Consider the following 16,511-nt stretch of genomic DNA (forward strand, 5'->3'; position numbering starts at 1 on the left):
AAGCCAAGAAGACTGAATAAATCTTAAAGTAGCTTATAGTAGGAGAACAAATAAGATACAGACCTGAAGATTTATTTTGCTGCAAGACTACTGAAATTGATCTTCAAGTCTCCTAACCCCTTCTCACATTTCTTAAAAAAAAAAACCACAAAACCTAAACTTGGTGTAGCAAAGAAAGGTAGCATGCAGCACCTACTATCTCATGGCTAAATGAGTGATATATCTCAAGCACATACAGTTGCTGGATGTAAAAACAGGTAATAGTCACGTACTAGTAGGCTACATCAATATTTGAGATACCCAGTACGATCGAACTTTTGTACCAGGGTGATTTCAGTTCTCCTTCATGATAGATCTCTTCTACTAAACACAGCCCAAATACAGTAACGAAGTAGCCTTACTGACTACAGTTATTTTTTAATGTCAGTGATGCAAGCAAGCACTTTTCACAACGGTGAACCTGTCATACCAATCCACCATTCTAATCAAGCTACAATGAATTGAATTGTAGGCGGACTAATAAAGATCTCTTTACGTTGTCACAACTTAACTGCACAAATCTGGGTTATCAAAAGATACTACAAATTTTCTAATTGAAAAGAATGTTTGGGAACACTGAGAGCAATCATATCCTGTAAAGTGTATTTTTGTTACTTTTGTAACTTGTTTAAAAGTAAATTCTTCCTTCGTCTTCAATCCCCCCCTCCCCCGAGTCTTTAACTCAGAACATCAAAAGTGCTCAGTTCTGGAAGGGCTTGCCTTACAACCCTGCTTATGCAAGCAGCAGCTTTAAAACCGTTCAGCCGGCTCCCGGGTACCTGCCCTGCAACCTGCCGGCGGCGGGGGCGGGGGCGGGGGCGGGGGGCGGCCGGCTGGCTCCATTGCTCATGACTGGTGTCATATGACACGGTAAAGATGGCCGAAGGGGAGAGCCGCACCGCATCTGCCGCGGAAATAAAAGAAGACTTCGAGATTATCGACAAAAAACAGATTCCTAACGCGACTGAATTGAAAAACGAGGAAAAAGAGAAAACGGAGGAAGCGAGGTGGTCCGCTCCGATCTTGTCACTGGCCAAGAAAGCCTCGGAAAACTTGGCGCTGAGCTATGGCAGCGCTCTGAAGTCTGCATCTTTGGTAGGATTCATATCCAAACCAGTCAGCAATGACAGCACAGCAAAAACAAGTATGGTTATGCTTATTTAGTAAACTTGCTTTTATGGTGCGCAAATAAGTTTGCTCCCGTAAGTGCTGTTGATCAGTGTCAGTGATATGTGGTTAATACTTTGACTTTATTTTTTAAAATCTAATGCTGCAGGGTTTTATTTAAGCAAAATTAAAAAACAACACGGATGCAGAACTTAAAAAAAATTTACTATAATCAGAAGAATCCTAAACTCTTAATATAATTAGGGAAATTTACTTTAGTTTTATGCAGTAGGCTTTTATTTGATTCCTTTTCTCCCTCTTCCTTAAAGTTCACCCCAGCAGCAGCCTGACTACACTCGTATGTGATATAACCAAATTGTTATCCTTCCTAGGGTCCTGGTTCAGGGAAGGAACTATACTGTACTTCTTGTATAGCTTTTGTGCCAGAAAGTGGACAAGTGAACTAAGATACAGATTTGTTATAAATTACTTTTTAAGAATGCTAAAAATGCCTTCTGTTTAACCACAGCTTCCTTTATTAAACATTGTATTCATAGATATAGAAACCATACAGATTTGTGGAACAGGTCTCTTAGAACCGAATCAAAAGGGCTTTAGTTGAATTAATATTGAAATTAAATCTCAGTGAGATTTGTAACATGGAAACAAAAACATCTAAATGTAGAAGGAATTGGGCCTGGAGTCTTGAACTTCAGAGTCTGGAACTAGCACTGAGTGGTTCTGGAGCAACGCAGCTCATTTGCTAACCGGTGCTGACCTTTTTGTTTTTAATATTAAGTATTTAAACTGGAATTCTGTGGGGATTAATTGTGACTGCATGGTGTAATAAGCTACTGCTGATGAACTTTTTTTTTTGTGAAAATTCCTCAACGTTGCATAGTGAGAGTTTAAGATAAGTTCTGTCCTGAAAAAAATCAGATTTTTGTTTTTCCCTGCATCTTTAAGTCTCACACCAAGCTTCTCACAGATTTGTTTCCTGGATGCTCATCTTGAGGATGAGCTAACCTGACAAAGGGCAGAATACCCTATTTTCTTCAGTTGCATTTGGAACAATGCTGTGAATAGATGTAATTCAAAACAACATACAGTATTTAGCAAGGGTTGGAGAATAAAACATTCTTTTGGCTGAAATGGAGCTCCCACACTCAATGGAATTTTTACCACAATCTTTCAGCTTCTTATCTGTAAAGTAAGGGAATATAACACTATCTTCCTAAGTTGTTCAAGTATTCAGATAATACGTTGATGAGTTTTATAGAAAATTGCCTAAGGAAAATCTGTTCATGACTTAGATGTGAAATGTGAACAGACACAAAATCAACTATTTTGCCTATTCTACCTATTAATTTATTACCTTTGACCAAGCTGTATAAATTCAATTTTAAAAAGTTTTTTTTAAGAAATAAGCTGAGGCCTGCAGGACCACTTGTGGAAAACTAACACCTTGTTCCCTGCTGCCATCTTTTTCCAGAGATTTTATAACCTCTACCTGCTATTTCAGATCTGTTGATCACATGTAAACAGTGCTGCACACTATGCGTATATTTGGACATATAGAAAGATGCATCGTAAAAAATGGTGTCTGCCATTGAAGAAACTATGTCCTGCCTTGCAGAGAAGGCCAGGAGCTACAAATCTAAAGAATACAAATCAAGACTTGCAGTCTTAAAAGACCAAAAAATTAAGTTAGCTTTTCTTCATGCTTCAGTGTTTTGACTTGAAGTGTGCTAACAAGGCATAGGGCTTCAAAAAGACATTAAAAAAAATAATCTGTTGAATTGAATGAGATGTGAGATTGTGTGACTGCATTCTTAAAGACTGCAGCATAATGTCTGATCATCTGCACTTAGGTAACCCCGATTCCTAATCTTTGAGGCTTGGCTAATATATCTAATACCTGCCTATTTTGCATGTACCACCTTGTACACAGTTTTGCAAAAGATGTACTTGACTGTAAATTCTCAACAGTCTAAAAAATACTGTTCAAGTAACTAGCTTAATACAAACCTTATGAAGACACTTGAGTTTACGTTTCTGTTTGTGAAGAACACTGCATTCACAAGGTTTTTTGTTAGGATTTTTTTGTGGGTTTTTTTCTAAGGCTTGTGGATAATACAGTGTGTAGCTTGAGCAAGGCTTACAAGTAAAGTAGTCCCAATAAATTAAAAATTCAAATTCAGGAAACCATCAAAAAAAGTTAGCATTGCTACTGAAACATCCCAATACTCAAAGTCACTGATTCTGTTTGTGCAGCCAGTGTTTTCTTGTTCCTGATGTGTAACCTAATAATATTGGCATATAAATTCAAAACATTACAGCCATTTTAATCCTCAGTCTCAAGACATTATATGCAGTTTTGAGGCATCTGCTACGTTGACTATAGTCATGGATACAATAGCCTACGGAGAAGATCAGACTTTGTGTGCTTTGCATTAAGATCAACTTGATTAGAATGACTGCCTGTTTTCACTCTCCTGATATGGATAGAAGTTTGCTTGGTTTTAATCGTAGATTAACATACGTGCACAGAAAGGAAGGTAATAATGAAAATTAGTAGTGAAAGAGACTTTTGCAAGGTGTTAGTGTTAACAAGCTTGCATGTGACTGACGCAGGGGCTCTACCTTATAGACTCGGGTCTTCTGCACTGCTATTCTGCAAGAGAGTGTGACCATGTTTGATCCACAGGTGACAGCAGGATCCTCCTAACGCAACAGAGCTGGCTCGTAAGGGTGTTTAGGCGGCCACTGGTCTGAGGTTGGCAGCGTCTGTCAGAGCCTGTTGCTGACTGAAGGAAGAGCGGTAGCCGGCCGCCTGTTTGTGCTCGCCCTCCCTCAGGTCTGGAGGCGGCGAGCCTGCCCAGCATTGGCGGCGCGTAGGCGCCTGCACTGGGCGCTCGGCTCGTTCTAAAATGGCGCCCGGCGCAGCGTGGGACCCACCCTCGCCGCGCTCGGTCTCGCGAGAGTTGGGGGGGCGGCGGCGCTGCGTGCGCTGTCGCCGTGGTAACGCGGGCGGGGAGGGGTCGCCTCGGCCCGCGGCGGGGGCTGCCCTGCGGCCCCGCCGCCCAGGTACGGTCCCCGCGCAGCGCTGAGGCGGCGCCGGGCCCGGGGGCGGGGGGGCGCCGCGGCCTCGCTCCCCCCGGAGCCAGCTCTCGGTCCGCGGGTCCAGCGTGTTGGGGGCGGGGGGACTCAGCCGTGCCTCATACCCAGCTCTTCAGGCGCTCGCCTCCGCAAGATGGAGCCCGCGGCGGGGAGGCAGCGCTCTGTGAGGGTGTCAGCAGGAGCGCGCGTCTAAAAGCAGCTTTTCTCTCTCTACCTCTGTCATCCCCCCCAGGTGCGCGGTACCACGCCATGGAGGAGCGCGCCAACCTCATGAACATGATGAAGCTCAGTATCAAAATCCTCATCCAGTCGGCCCTGAGCCTGGGCCGGACCCTGGACTCCGACTTCCCTCCCTTGCAGCAGTTCTTCGTGGTGCTGGAGCACTGCCTCAAGCACGGGCTGAAAGGTGGGCACCCGCTCCCTTGCGTGAGGAGGGGCGGCGAAGCGAGGCCCTGGCGTGGCTGGCCGTGTCTCCTCTGTGACTTCTGCTTGATGTTAATACCCATTGCGTACACCCTGCGATGCTGATTAGTATTACCGACATAGCTGTGCAATTGCCTCCTCATATACCCAGTATTTTGTGCCTCCTAAACTGTCAAAGTATTTTTAATGCCCCCTTTTCGCTGACATGCTAGGAGCCAGTAAGACAAAGTAAAGCGTGGACTAAAATTTGTAACTCTGGAGTTGGAAGCCTGTCACTTTCCCTCACAAACTTCTCTGTATGCTCCTTTTAGCAAAGAAGACTTTTATTGGACAGAACAAATCGTTTTTTGGTCCTTTGGAACTAGTGGAAAAACTTTGTCCTGAAGCGTCAAATGTAACAACTAGTGTTAAAAATCTGCCGGAGTTGAAGTAAGTCGATTGTTGGGGATGATGCATTTCACCTGTACTGCTGGGAGAAAGAATCATTTGTGTAGTCTCCCACCTTCCTTAATGAGGTCTTGTTCCCAAAGCAAAAAATAGGGTATGTAGGAGGCATTGACTTCTCCAAGACATAAGGAGGATATCTCAAAATATTCAGGGCTTCTGATTCAGACAATGCTGTCAGATTGAAAACAGCATTTGGAAACTTCTATAACCTTGCTAAAAATAACTGTAAAATCTTCACAGATATTTTCTTTCCTCTTCTTCCCCTTGCTTTTATGACTTAGTGGCATTTTGTGCATGTGCTAGTAGTATTTAATTTGGGTAATTCAGGATGATAGAAGTAGACTAGTTTTAGTGGTAGGATGGAACAATGATTGATTTATGGTGGTAGTTGAAAATATGTCTGTCTTTCGAAGCTGGGAAGACTTCACATATACTTTCCCTTTGCTAAAGCAGTGGATATACTTTAATGCTTCTGTGTTCTGGAGACAATGCTTCCTTTCCCCAGGGATTTTTATTATTATTGGGTTTTTTAGTAAATAACCTTCATGTACCTTTTTTAAGGGAGAATTTTGAATTGCACAAATCTACTTAATAAAACGCTTTTTTTTTTACCAAAACACGTAACTTTTCATTTTAGGACTGCTGTGGGAAGAGGAAGAGCTTGGCTTTATCTAGCACTCATGCAAAAGAAACTGGCAGATTATCTCAAAGTACTCTTGGACCATAAGCATCTATTAAGGTAACTACAGGCGTGTGTACGTTGTGTTCAGTGAATCACTGAAACCTTGCATTGCTGTAGTAAGAGGTCATCAATTAACCAGTTTAACTTTAAGCTTGTTCTTGCAACCTGCAGAAGAGCAAGTTGTTAATTGTTTTTGCAGTGATCTTACAGAGGAATGAGTATTTTCCGTGAGAGTTCTGCATCTTCTGCCTTGTGCAATACATGAGTTAGAAGGGACTGATCAGCTGAGCCTTATAAGGGCTACACTACTGTTTATATGATTTCAGTGATGAAAGTACCATTATCATTGTTTGATGTGCAGTGATGCCTTATAATATTTCTTCTAGTGAATTTTACGAACCTGATGCGTTGATGATGGAGGAGGAAGGAGCAGTCATTGTGGGTCTGCTAGTTGGACTGAATGTTATTGATGCAAACCTTTGCTTGAAAGGAGAAGACCTGGATTCCCAGGTGAAGATTAAAACTTAAATAAAATCAATAGATAAAAGATTCTAGTAGAATTAAGCATATCCATAAATACTTTACTGAGATGGGTCCAGAATTCTGTCCAGAATGTCCTGTATTGAAGATTGTCATGCTTTCCACGTTGAATAAAAAAAAAAAAAAAAAAAAAAAAAACCCACACATAAGCATCCATCTCTTTAAGTAGCAGTTTATGGAAAAGCTGTCAAAACTAATAACTACTAGGAAACTGAGCACACTGAATATGGTTATTTTGATGCTTTTATGACAACATTAGCTTGTATGTTTGCTTCAGCTGGGAAGAATGTAGGTATTATCTGTCTCTCTAAACTTTGTATTTCAAAAAATCATAAGTAATGCCTGCTACTATTCAGAATTGCACTGTGAACGTGTGTTAATATCTTAAATATATTTTACAGGTTGGAGTGATCGATTTTTCCTTGTACCTTAAGGAAACACAGGACAGTGATGGAAAACAGTACGTATGGTGAATTAGTGATTCTAAATTGTTATGGTTTTTGTAGGACACACTTGCCAGTCTGTGGGAGCTCATGAGTGCTAGAGATCTCAAACTCTTTTAACCATCCAAAAAAAGAAAATCTGAAATAGATTTTTTTAGCTACATAGAAGCACTAACTTTCAGAGGTTGAGCCCATGGTATTTGAGAGTTTCTGGCTTGAACTGGGACCAAATTAAGAGCACCAAAAGTTTTGGACTTGTGTTTTTATTTGGTTTGAGGAGACATGATCTACCAGATCACCCACAGTTTCTAAGCACTGTTTCAGAAATGCTCTCAATTAAATAGCTGTCTTGGTGGGAGAGATCAGTTATGGAGGGGAAAAAAAGTAATTTTAGGTGAAATGTCAGGTGAACCAAGAGACTGCAACTGTTGGCATCAGTGTATCTAGAAGCAGCTGAACAGCTGCTTCATCTCCCTGGTGCTTCCAGTCTAGCTCAGGCACAAGTATTTTTGTAAGAAAAGGAGAAAAGATTTCAGCTCCATTTGCATGTCTGTGCAGAAGACCCTTGTACAAACAAACATTTTAGAATAAAGGAGTTTCTTCTTAACCAATAAATTCTCACTTTTACAACTAGAGATGGAGGGATTACAGCTGTCCTTGACCAGAAGCATTATGTGGAAGAGCTGAACCGACATCTAAGGTGGGATTTCCATCTGTTCTAATATACAAACATTCATCCTCTTTAGCTTTTCCAGTATGGCTTTGAATGTCTCTGGTGTCAGTATTGTAGACTTTTGTCTGATACTGAAATGCCTTTTCTGATTATTTCCCAAAATCTTAGAAATCTTAGTTTCATTTTGTAATCTTACTCTTCTGATGGCAGATGCAATGCAGAAAACAAGTCTGTGTAGTAACAGTTTACTTTTTTGAGACTTATTAGTGATTAACAAAATATTTTGGAGCTACTTTTTCAAGAAAAAACTATTACAAGTGCATCTGGAAATTCATTCTTTAGAGGAAGAGTCTCTGTTCTTCCCCAACAGGTTACTCAGTGACAGGAGCAGGCCTCACTTACCCTCTTGAACTTGAGAGGTGTTAAGTCTGCAGAACCCAAACTAGAACACAGCTGCCAACTAATGCGATAGGCTGTCAGCTGTAGGGAAATGCACGGTCCTCTCGGTGCTTAAGAGGGACAGGTGTCCTTCCTCTGGGTTTTTTGCAAGCTCGCCAAAGTGTTTCAATGTTAACAATTGCAAGATGGTGATGGTTGAGGATAAGAATAAATGTTGGAACATTGGCACTTCTTTTGCTGTTTTTATGCATCTCTCTTTCCTTGCTGCAGTTGCACAGTTGCAGATCTTCAGAACAAAATAGACTGTTTAGAAAAGACCAATTCAAAACTCCAGGAAGAGGTTTGTGTCTGGTCTGTTAAACATTCCTCATAGCTCTTTTCCATCGGAGGCAGAACTCCCTAAGAATATACCTTAGACCTAAAATATTTCAGTTGAAACTGCTGAAATGTGGGGGATTGGTAGGACTGGCATGAGTTGGCACATGGGGAAAGCTTTGTGCAAAGCTTCTACATTATGCTAGCTGTTAAAATGCTTTTGGGCACGTATTTGGTAGACAGGTTTCCTTAAGTTTTTTGTCTTGCAGTGGTGGCTCCACCCAAAAGTAATCATACCACTATAATGAACATGACTTATCCCTCTTCTTTCTCCACATACATGCGTGTATGTATTTGTCATGTGAGTTAAATAGAAAAAGAAAAGAAAAAGAACCTTCAATTAGGAAATCTTTCCTAGCTGGGAACTGAAATAGAATCCAGCAGCATGCATGATACTGCTGGTTTGGGGTTTGGTGGTGGTGGGTTTTTACGTAAATATATATATACACACATTATAGATATTTCAGAGTGTATCTATGTAGTCCAATTTCCAATACTTTTGGGGATAGCTTCACTTGAAAATGCCATAAGGTTCTACCAGTGAATGTCAGCCCTGCCTTGCCATACAACTTCTAGTTTATACCAGAAAGAATACCACAGATCTTATTATCTGTGGAGGATTTTAGCCTTTTACACTAGGATGCATTTCTTTGCACAGTTAATATTTAAAAATAACTGATGAGGGCATGGAGGAGGAGTAAAGTGAACAAATGTTGGTGGGCTTGTTAATTTAGGCTGTACAGTGAGTGTGGCTGCAGAAGGGTCAGGCAGCTTCTGGGGAGAATGAAAGGGACGAAAAGGGAAGTGAGCAGCACACCTGCTGCAAAGGCTGAGCTACTAACTTTAGAATTCCTCCAGATGTTGCATGCTTGTACAGTGATTAAATACAGATACATTCTCTTTGTAAACAGCTTGCAGCAGCAACTGACCGAATTGGATCACTTCAGGAAGAGCAGCAGCAGTTGAAACAACAAAATGAATTAATTCGTGAACGGAGTGAAAAAAGTGTAGAGGTGGGACACCTATTTGACGATGATGAGGATCCTTAAATTCAATGATATCTTTTGATCAGCTGTAGTTAGTGCTCTCAAAAGCACTTTGAACTGGAATGCTAAGCACACTTCAGCATGCTACTGCATAGGTCGCTGTTTATGTGTACAGTCTGCACAGGCGTTAGTTTTTGCTGTTCTTTACTACACACTGAAACACATACTTGCCTAAGGGGAAAAGCATTGAAAGTGTTAGCATGTTTTCTTTTTATTTTTACTATGTTATTTGAAATTTCAGCTTATTAACGTTTGCCAGCTTATTACTGGTAAAACAGTAGGATTTTACTTGAAGTAGCATATAAAAGTATTGTGTTGCATACAAGAACTTAAGGCCTACTTTAAATACATAGCTTTGTGGTAATACATAGCTTTGTGGTCTTATGTGGCTTTTTTGCTGATGTTTCTTGCAGGTAACAAAAGAGGATACAAAAGTAGAATTGGATACTTACAAGCAGTCGCGCCAGGGTCTTGATGAAATGTACAGTGATGTTTGGAAGCAGTTGAAAGAAGAAAAAAAAATTAGGCTGGTAAGGAAACTTAACCATAGAAGTGAAATGAAAGATACGGGATTCTGCATACTTTGAAGCAGCATTGCAAATATAAGATGTATGCTGTACACTTTTTGCTGCTACTCAGAATTCATAAAGGAATTGCAAGCAGGGTGCTGGATGCTGGTTGTTAACAGTGTCCGTAAAGAACTGGAAATTGGGGCTTTTGGAATGCTAAAAATAAACGATCTTCCCCTGTTTAAGAACCTACCAGCATTATTACGGCAGAGACTAAGATCAAAACACAAAGAGAGGCAACTGTCTTTATGGAGGAAAATACAGTATATGCACAACAGTCACTTGCACAGTAAACTGCTCATTAGTGACCTAAGTCAACCCAACTCCAACTGCTAGGAGAAATGTGTCATTTGACAGGCTCATATGTTAAATGCTGAGCTCTACACTTCATGACAGCTGGTCTGCACCCTTGCCCTGATCTGTAGAGCTGAAACAGTATTTTTGTCTTACTTACAAAATATTGAGACCTAGTTCTTCTGTAAAATCATAGTTTGGTATTATCTTAGAGTAACACATAGTTTCTGTATGGGGTTATTTGGGTTTTGAAAATGCTTATCCCTGACACGTGACTACATAGCAGTAACTAGGAAATCTCTTTGTAAGGAACTAGAGAAAGAGTTGGAGCTACAAATTGGAATGAAAACAGAGATGGAAATTGCCATGAAACTTCTGGAAAAAGATACTCATGAAAAACAAGACACTTTAGTTGCACTTCGCCAACAGTTAGAAGAAGTGAAGGCTATTAACTTGCAGATGTTTCACAAATCTCAGGTATGTACGTAGTGGAGAATAGAAAAAGTAGCTGTAGTGGTGGTCTTTACATGTTAATCATGTATCGGGGATGTATGAAATAACACTTAGATGCAACAATGTTCTTAAGAATGTATTTTTTAAAACTGAGGAAGAATTGTTTAATTTTTTTTATTATGCTTCCATTATTGATATGCTATTGGATATGTTTGGTAGGAAAGGGGGTTTCTTTGAGTATGCCACATAGTGTGCGACAGGATCGTGCAACAAACACTGAGACAAATGGAGAGCTCCCTCAGGGGAAAAGGTGTTTGCAAGAGTCCTTTGTTCTAACTGCTGAATGATTAGTCCTTTAAGAAATTACAGCAGCCAAGAACTGTCTTGGTTCTCCTTCCCATCTGTGTTGTCTTGTCTTTCATGTGCACCATATTTAACACCATTTACCATAGAAACCAACAATAAGAAACCAATAGTAAACTACTGGTTATTTTTGTCTCTCTCCTGCAGTCTGTACCCACACGGTCAGCTGAGTGCTATAGCTGGTGGAAAGGCAACACTGGTTTGGGAAGGGAGGAACTCTGTGGTCAGGCTGGCCTCTGGAGCCACCAAAAAGTTGTGGGAGTGGTTTAGGTATTTTGTTGCACCCCCTTTAGCATAACACCTGGGTCTCCAGATGCAAGATGGTTAGGGAAGCAAAATGAAAAACATTCTGCTTTCTGGGCCTGTCTCCCTTCCTTGGTTTTGCCTTACCCTGGCAGTTTTTAGAGTTTACTTTCTCCATCCTTCATGTCATATCTATTGCAGAGGCTTGGGGATGTTTTTGTGGGGGGTTTTGTTTGGGTGGGTTGTGGGTTTAGTGTTGGTTTAAGGAAGTGATGGAGTAGTAGTGTTCACACAAAACACACAGAGCTTGTCTCCATTAATGAAATAAAAGTTTAACGACTTCCCCTCCCATACCTGGTACCAGAAATCTAGAGGGGATTTCTCTCAGTTTTTATGGACTGTTTCTCAGTGTCTGTTCAGGCTTTATCCAGGCCTTTGCAAGGCAGTGGCCAGGGAGCCCCCGGTGCTGAGGTACAGCTTTGCTTTCAAAAGCAGTATTTATTGCCGGGGGGGGAGGGGGGGGGGGCGCGGGGGTGTGCCTTCCTGGTTCCATGCCCACTGAGTACAGTGAATACATTCAAATAATAATTTAGATTCTTATCCTGTCAATTTAATTTGATAATTTCTTTCTTCCAGCTCATTTCTAAAGAGAAGATTTTTGGCTTGTAGCTGATCATGTAGGCCAAAACTTACAGTTAAGCTTTTTTTCCTGAGCTTTTAACAAAACAAGTGGAGGAGTGTCAGCTCTGTCATTATCAGCATTTTGTTTGTACGTTCCAGTACATTCCAGTTCGGCCCAGGCATGGCCTGTAACGTGCTAAACATTCTTTATCTAGTGGCAGACTTTCATTAAACACACTTTGTGCTTTAGAAAACTAAAATGTATTACCCTGGAATATCTATTCACTTATTCCTACAGAATGCAGAGTGTTCATTACAACAGAAAACTGAAGCAATATCCTCTTTTGAAGGAAAAACGAATGAGATGATGTCCTCTATGAAACAAATGGAAGAGAGGTAATAAGTACAGACTCAAATCGCCAACACTGAAGTCTGTTGAAAGTTTCCATCTGAAAAAACCTTTTTAGGTTTAAAGACATACTGACTTTAGTGTAAGAACAGGTCTGACTCTTGCTTTCAGGGTTTTTTGCAGAAACAGTCGCTTTCAGAAGTTTGGGGTTTTTTTCCTCCACTAGCATTTTCAATTCAAGCTTTTATAAAGAACAGTATGATAAATCTAAAAGAACAGAACAGGAGGGTGTAGGTAAGGAGCATGTGAATTGACAATGAAATGTATGTATTCCTTACTTTGTAGATTGCAGCATGCAGAAAAGGCGAGGCAGGATGCGGAAGAAAGGTGCAACAAGATGAAGCAAGAGCTTGCTGGCAGGCTTGACACTTGTCGGCAACAGATGTCCCAACTGGACAGCAAATGGTATTTAATCTGATCAGGATTTTTTCCTTCCCTTCTGCCATTTCTTTAAGAAGTGCCTTCTACTCCTTTTGTGCTGAAGTCTAAAGAGGGGTAGGTCTGAGCTGGGTCCAGCGAGTATTGATGGATCTATGCAAGGCCTAGGGATGCCTGACACTTCTGTATGGTGCAGTCAGCATGAGGATTTTGAGATGTTTTTTTCAGAACACTCCATTTAGAGCATAGAGTGCCAGTAGAAATCTGGCTGTTCCGGCTGGCAGCAGAGCTTTCAGTTGCTTCTTTGCTAAATCAGGAGCCAGGTGTGGTCATGCTCATAGGCTGAACACATAAGTGACTGTCATCTGAACGGACTGGGGTTTTCGGAGGGGTTTAGGGGTGTGTCCTTGGGGACTGTTCAGACTTCAGGGTACAGTATAATTTTTAGATGTGGCTGTTTAATCACAGGTAGTCAAATACATAATTGTGGGGATTGGTTTTGGATTTTTGGGGGGGTTCTGGGTTTTCTTCTTTTTACTTCTAGCCATTCATTGCTGCTTGTTTTCTGTGACCTGAAAGTATTAATACAGTTTTTTGTCTCCTGCTATAACATCCCTGCTGTTCCCTTTCCCAGTACACCACTCTAGTTTTTGGCCTCTTTTGGACAGTGTTTCTTCTTATACTGTTGCTATCCTTAAGTGCTATAGGATATTTTTCTGCTATATATTTTCTTAGAATGAATTATTTTTAAATAGCTCAACGCTGGAAAAGGAGTTAAAATCTGAAAAGGAACAGAGACAAACTTTGCAAAGAGAACTGCACCAAGAGAAGGATGCTACCACTCTGCTTAAAACAGAATTGCAGCAAATGGAAGGACTGAAAAAGGTATGCACAGTGCACAGTGCTCCATGTTCAGGATTAAAGCTGACTTAGAGTGAGAGTGATGTTTGCCTCTGGAGTAGAAGTATTTCTCGTGTACCACTGTCCTGAGGGGTTCCAAAGCCCAGCTGACATAAGGGGTCTGCACGTGAAATGCTAGTACAGGGCTCAGGCAAGGACGGTGGCTTAGGAGCCTCCTGAGCCACCTCTGGCTCCCTGCCCTGCCTGAGGGTCAGCAGCTGAAGCTGAGGTGGGATTGCTGGGGTTGGGAAGCTCATCAGCTGTCCCATGGTGAGCTACCCCTGCTCAGGTAGGAGACGGCAAGTTTGGGGCTTTCAGTGACTGTGTGAAGTCTTTCAACTGTTGTCATAAAATAGGAACATGTTTTTGAGCATTCAGAACAACTGAATGTGATTTATTTTTTAAGCACAAGCATTCTTGTTAACCCAAAGAGAGAATCTGCTCCTGTGTACCTAGCAGTTCAGAAGACAATTGCACACCAGTATCTCTCTAATACGCTCGTGTGTGGGCACAGGACTGCTGCATTCTAGCTATGCTCAGGGATGTTTAAAGCCTGAAAAACTTCTTCCACTTTCTGGTAAATAGTGGTTAAATGATTTTGTTGTGTACGCAGAACCCATGGGTAGTTCACCCATGTAATTCTAAGAATCAAGCCTTAGAAAAAGGCAGCTTTGTAAAGGAGCTCGTTCTTGTGAACTGCTCGGTTAGTTGGGACAGACTGATCTGGGTTACAGGTCAGACAGTGCACACAAAAAATTATTTTGTGCTCGATTTTATAGGAGCTGAGAAAACTGCAAGATGAGAAGCAGCAGTTAGAGAAGGTCTGCGAGGAGCAGGAGCAAGCTCTTCAAGAAATGGGACTTCATCTCAGCCAGTAAGTTCTAGGAACTGAACTCCTGGAAGTGACATAACCTGATGGATGGAGTATCAAACTAATGTTAATAATTTTAAAATGCATCTAGTTATAAAAATCAGCAAACCTGAGAATCTTAGGGAGGCAGTTACTATGTATGGGAAACGAAACAGACATGAAATGAAAGCGAGGGAAGGTCCTCGCATGAGTAAGCTGGCTGAGATAGGAAACACGACAGTAAATGCTTCATTCTTACAGTGGAACCGTGCTTTGGGGCAGACCTCCAGGTGACCAGGTTCCCTGGCGGTACGGAGTGGTTCGGAGCTGTACAGGGACCTGACTAATTAGAGTTTAGATTCAGTGGCTGGGCAGTGGAGTGCCAGGTAAAACCGAACACAACTAAATTTAAAGTCATGCGGAGGGAATTTATTTTTTTTTTTCCCTCCCCAGATCAAAGTTGAAGATGGAAGATATTAAAGAAGTAAATAAAGCGCTAAAGGTACTCTACATGTACTCCTGGATATTTTGACTAAACATATGCATTTAACACCTTCAAATTTCACCATGATTTTCCTACTTTAAAAGATGGCTTTCGAAAAATATCCACAGTGTTGGTAAACTGCCTTTTGAATTTTGTTTTATGAATTTTATTTGTGAGGTTTTCATTTCAATTTTCTAGGGTCATACCTGGCTGAAGGATGATGAAGCAACACACTGCAAGCAATGTGAAAAGGAATTCTCTATCTCAAGAAGGAAGGTAGTGGTGTTCAGTGGCTTATTTCTTTATTACAGATAACAAAAATGCACTGTTGCGTATCTTGCTAGGGAAGACTGACACTACTTCAATTCAGATCTTGCTGGCATGGTAATTACACAGAGAAGTAATGTGGCATTTCCCATCCTAAAAATGTTCTTCTGCTTGGGCACTTGCCTTGGTAGGGAGTGGTTACGGGCTGTGTTCTCTTGTGCTGCAGTTCATCTCCCTTCCCTGTGGAACGGTGGGCACTGAGGGCCGCATGCTGCGGGCCCTGCGCGGTGCCTTTATCGCAGGGGATGCTGCTGGCTCCTGCCCCGGGTTGGACCCAGCCTGTGCGGAGGGCACACAGGCTCCCTGCTCAGCCCTGGCACAGGAGGGAGGGCTGGGCCCGCTGGCGATGGGAGGGTGATGTCAGCAGACTCTGAAAGCTTTTATAAGGCCCAGTTTCTCTCCCTGATGCTCACTGAGCTGTGCTTATTCTCATCTCACTCTGTTTGTAGCATCACTGCAGAAACTGTGGGGACATCTTCTGCAACACCTGTTCCAGTAACGAACTGGCACTGCCATCGTATCCTAAACCTGTCCGTGTTTGCGATACTTGTCACACTTTACTTCTTCAGCGCTGTTCCTCTAATTCCTCCTAAGGCATTCATGCCCTTGACAGGACCACTTTAATGTTGGAAAGTAGCCATTATTTTTTTAATTCTGAATTCCGGGTATCTTCTAGGCAGCCGACTGCCTGGTCTCTAGTGAGAGCATTGTAAAATAATTTCTAGGGATGATGCAAGCTAATGTGTCTCCAACTGGAATACCAATTAAGAAAACTGTATTGACTGTAATTTCCCTTAAAGTTCTCTATAAAACTGAAATGCAAGTTCACTTTTCTGATTTTTATAGGTATTTGTATTAAAATTTGTATATGGCATTTCTAAATTTATTTGATCCATGTAGCCATCACCATCTTGCCACACATTAACTTCAGTTCCTCTGCCTCTTCACGGTAGGTGCTGCTGTTTGTTTCACTGGCGCGTTTAGTGTATAGTTTTGTATTTGCTCTAAGTACGGAGAAAAGTCAAATCTATGAATTACCTATAGAAAGAGCTTTATGATGAGTGTCAATGAATGTGCCTTCTGTTCACCGCAGAGTCAAAAGCTACACCTTGTACTTGTTCTGGAAGTTGCTGTGCCCACAGGGTGGGAGTTACACAATAAAGCCTTTTGCAAAAAACGAGAGCAAGACCGGTTCTGATTTTTAACAGCCATCAGTGATGATGCTGGAAGAGGGGTGGCTGTGCGCACAGAGGGCTAAACTAGAGATGCCAAAATGCACCTGGAGTAACTGACCAACACGTGTGTTGCACCAGGCTTTTCAGGGAA

General features: G+C 41.6%; 2 protein-coding genes across 4 annotated transcripts in view; one reads left to right on the top strand and one right to left on the bottom strand.

Moving 5' to 3' along the window:
* Positions 1-3,852, bottom strand: part of ADAMTS2 (ADAM metallopeptidase with thrombospondin type 1 motif 2) — a 260,988-nt gene extending 257,136 nt beyond the window's left edge. The window contains exon 1 of the mRNA XM_037397228.1: positions 3,790-3,852. Coding sequence (XP_037253125.1) covers positions 3,790-3,840 — 51 coding nt within the window. The 5' untranslated portion in view covers positions 3,841-3,852. The remainder of the gene's footprint in view (positions 1-3,789) is intronic.
* On the top strand, positions 828-16,365 carry RUFY1 (RUN and FYVE domain containing 1). Of its 3 annotated transcripts, none has more exons than XM_037397241.1 (18): positions 828-1,183; positions 4,499-4,672; positions 5,001-5,118; positions 5,774-5,875; positions 6,205-6,328; positions 6,760-6,818; positions 7,436-7,501; positions 8,144-8,213; positions 9,160-9,261; positions 9,708-9,824; positions 10,467-10,634; positions 12,136-12,233; positions 12,532-12,651; positions 13,380-13,509; positions 14,304-14,398; positions 14,828-14,876; positions 15,057-15,134; positions 15,635-16,365. In XM_037397241.1, exons 1-18 carry the CDS (start codon positions 916-918, stop codon positions 15,776-15,778), a joined length of 2,082 nt encoding a protein of 693 aa, XP_037253138.1. In that variant the 5' UTR covers positions 828-915; the 3' UTR covers positions 15,779-16,365. The 3 variants fall into 3 exon arrangements, with proteins under 3 accessions (XP_037253138.1, XP_037253140.1, XP_037253139.1); XM_037397243.1 differs by having other exon boundaries at positions 916-1,134; positions 15,635-15,784; XM_037397242.1 differs by lacking the exon at positions 828-1,183 and adding an exon at positions 4,049-4,233 and having other exon boundaries at positions 15,635-15,784.
* Positions 16,366-16,511: the final 146 nt, after the last annotated feature.

Source organism: Falco rusticolus, chromosome 8 (genome assembly GCF_015220075.1).
Source record: "Falco rusticolus isolate bFalRus1 chromosome 8, bFalRus1.pri, whole genome shotgun sequence".
NCBI lineage: Eukaryota > Metazoa > Chordata > Aves > Falconiformes > Falconidae > Falco > Falco rusticolus.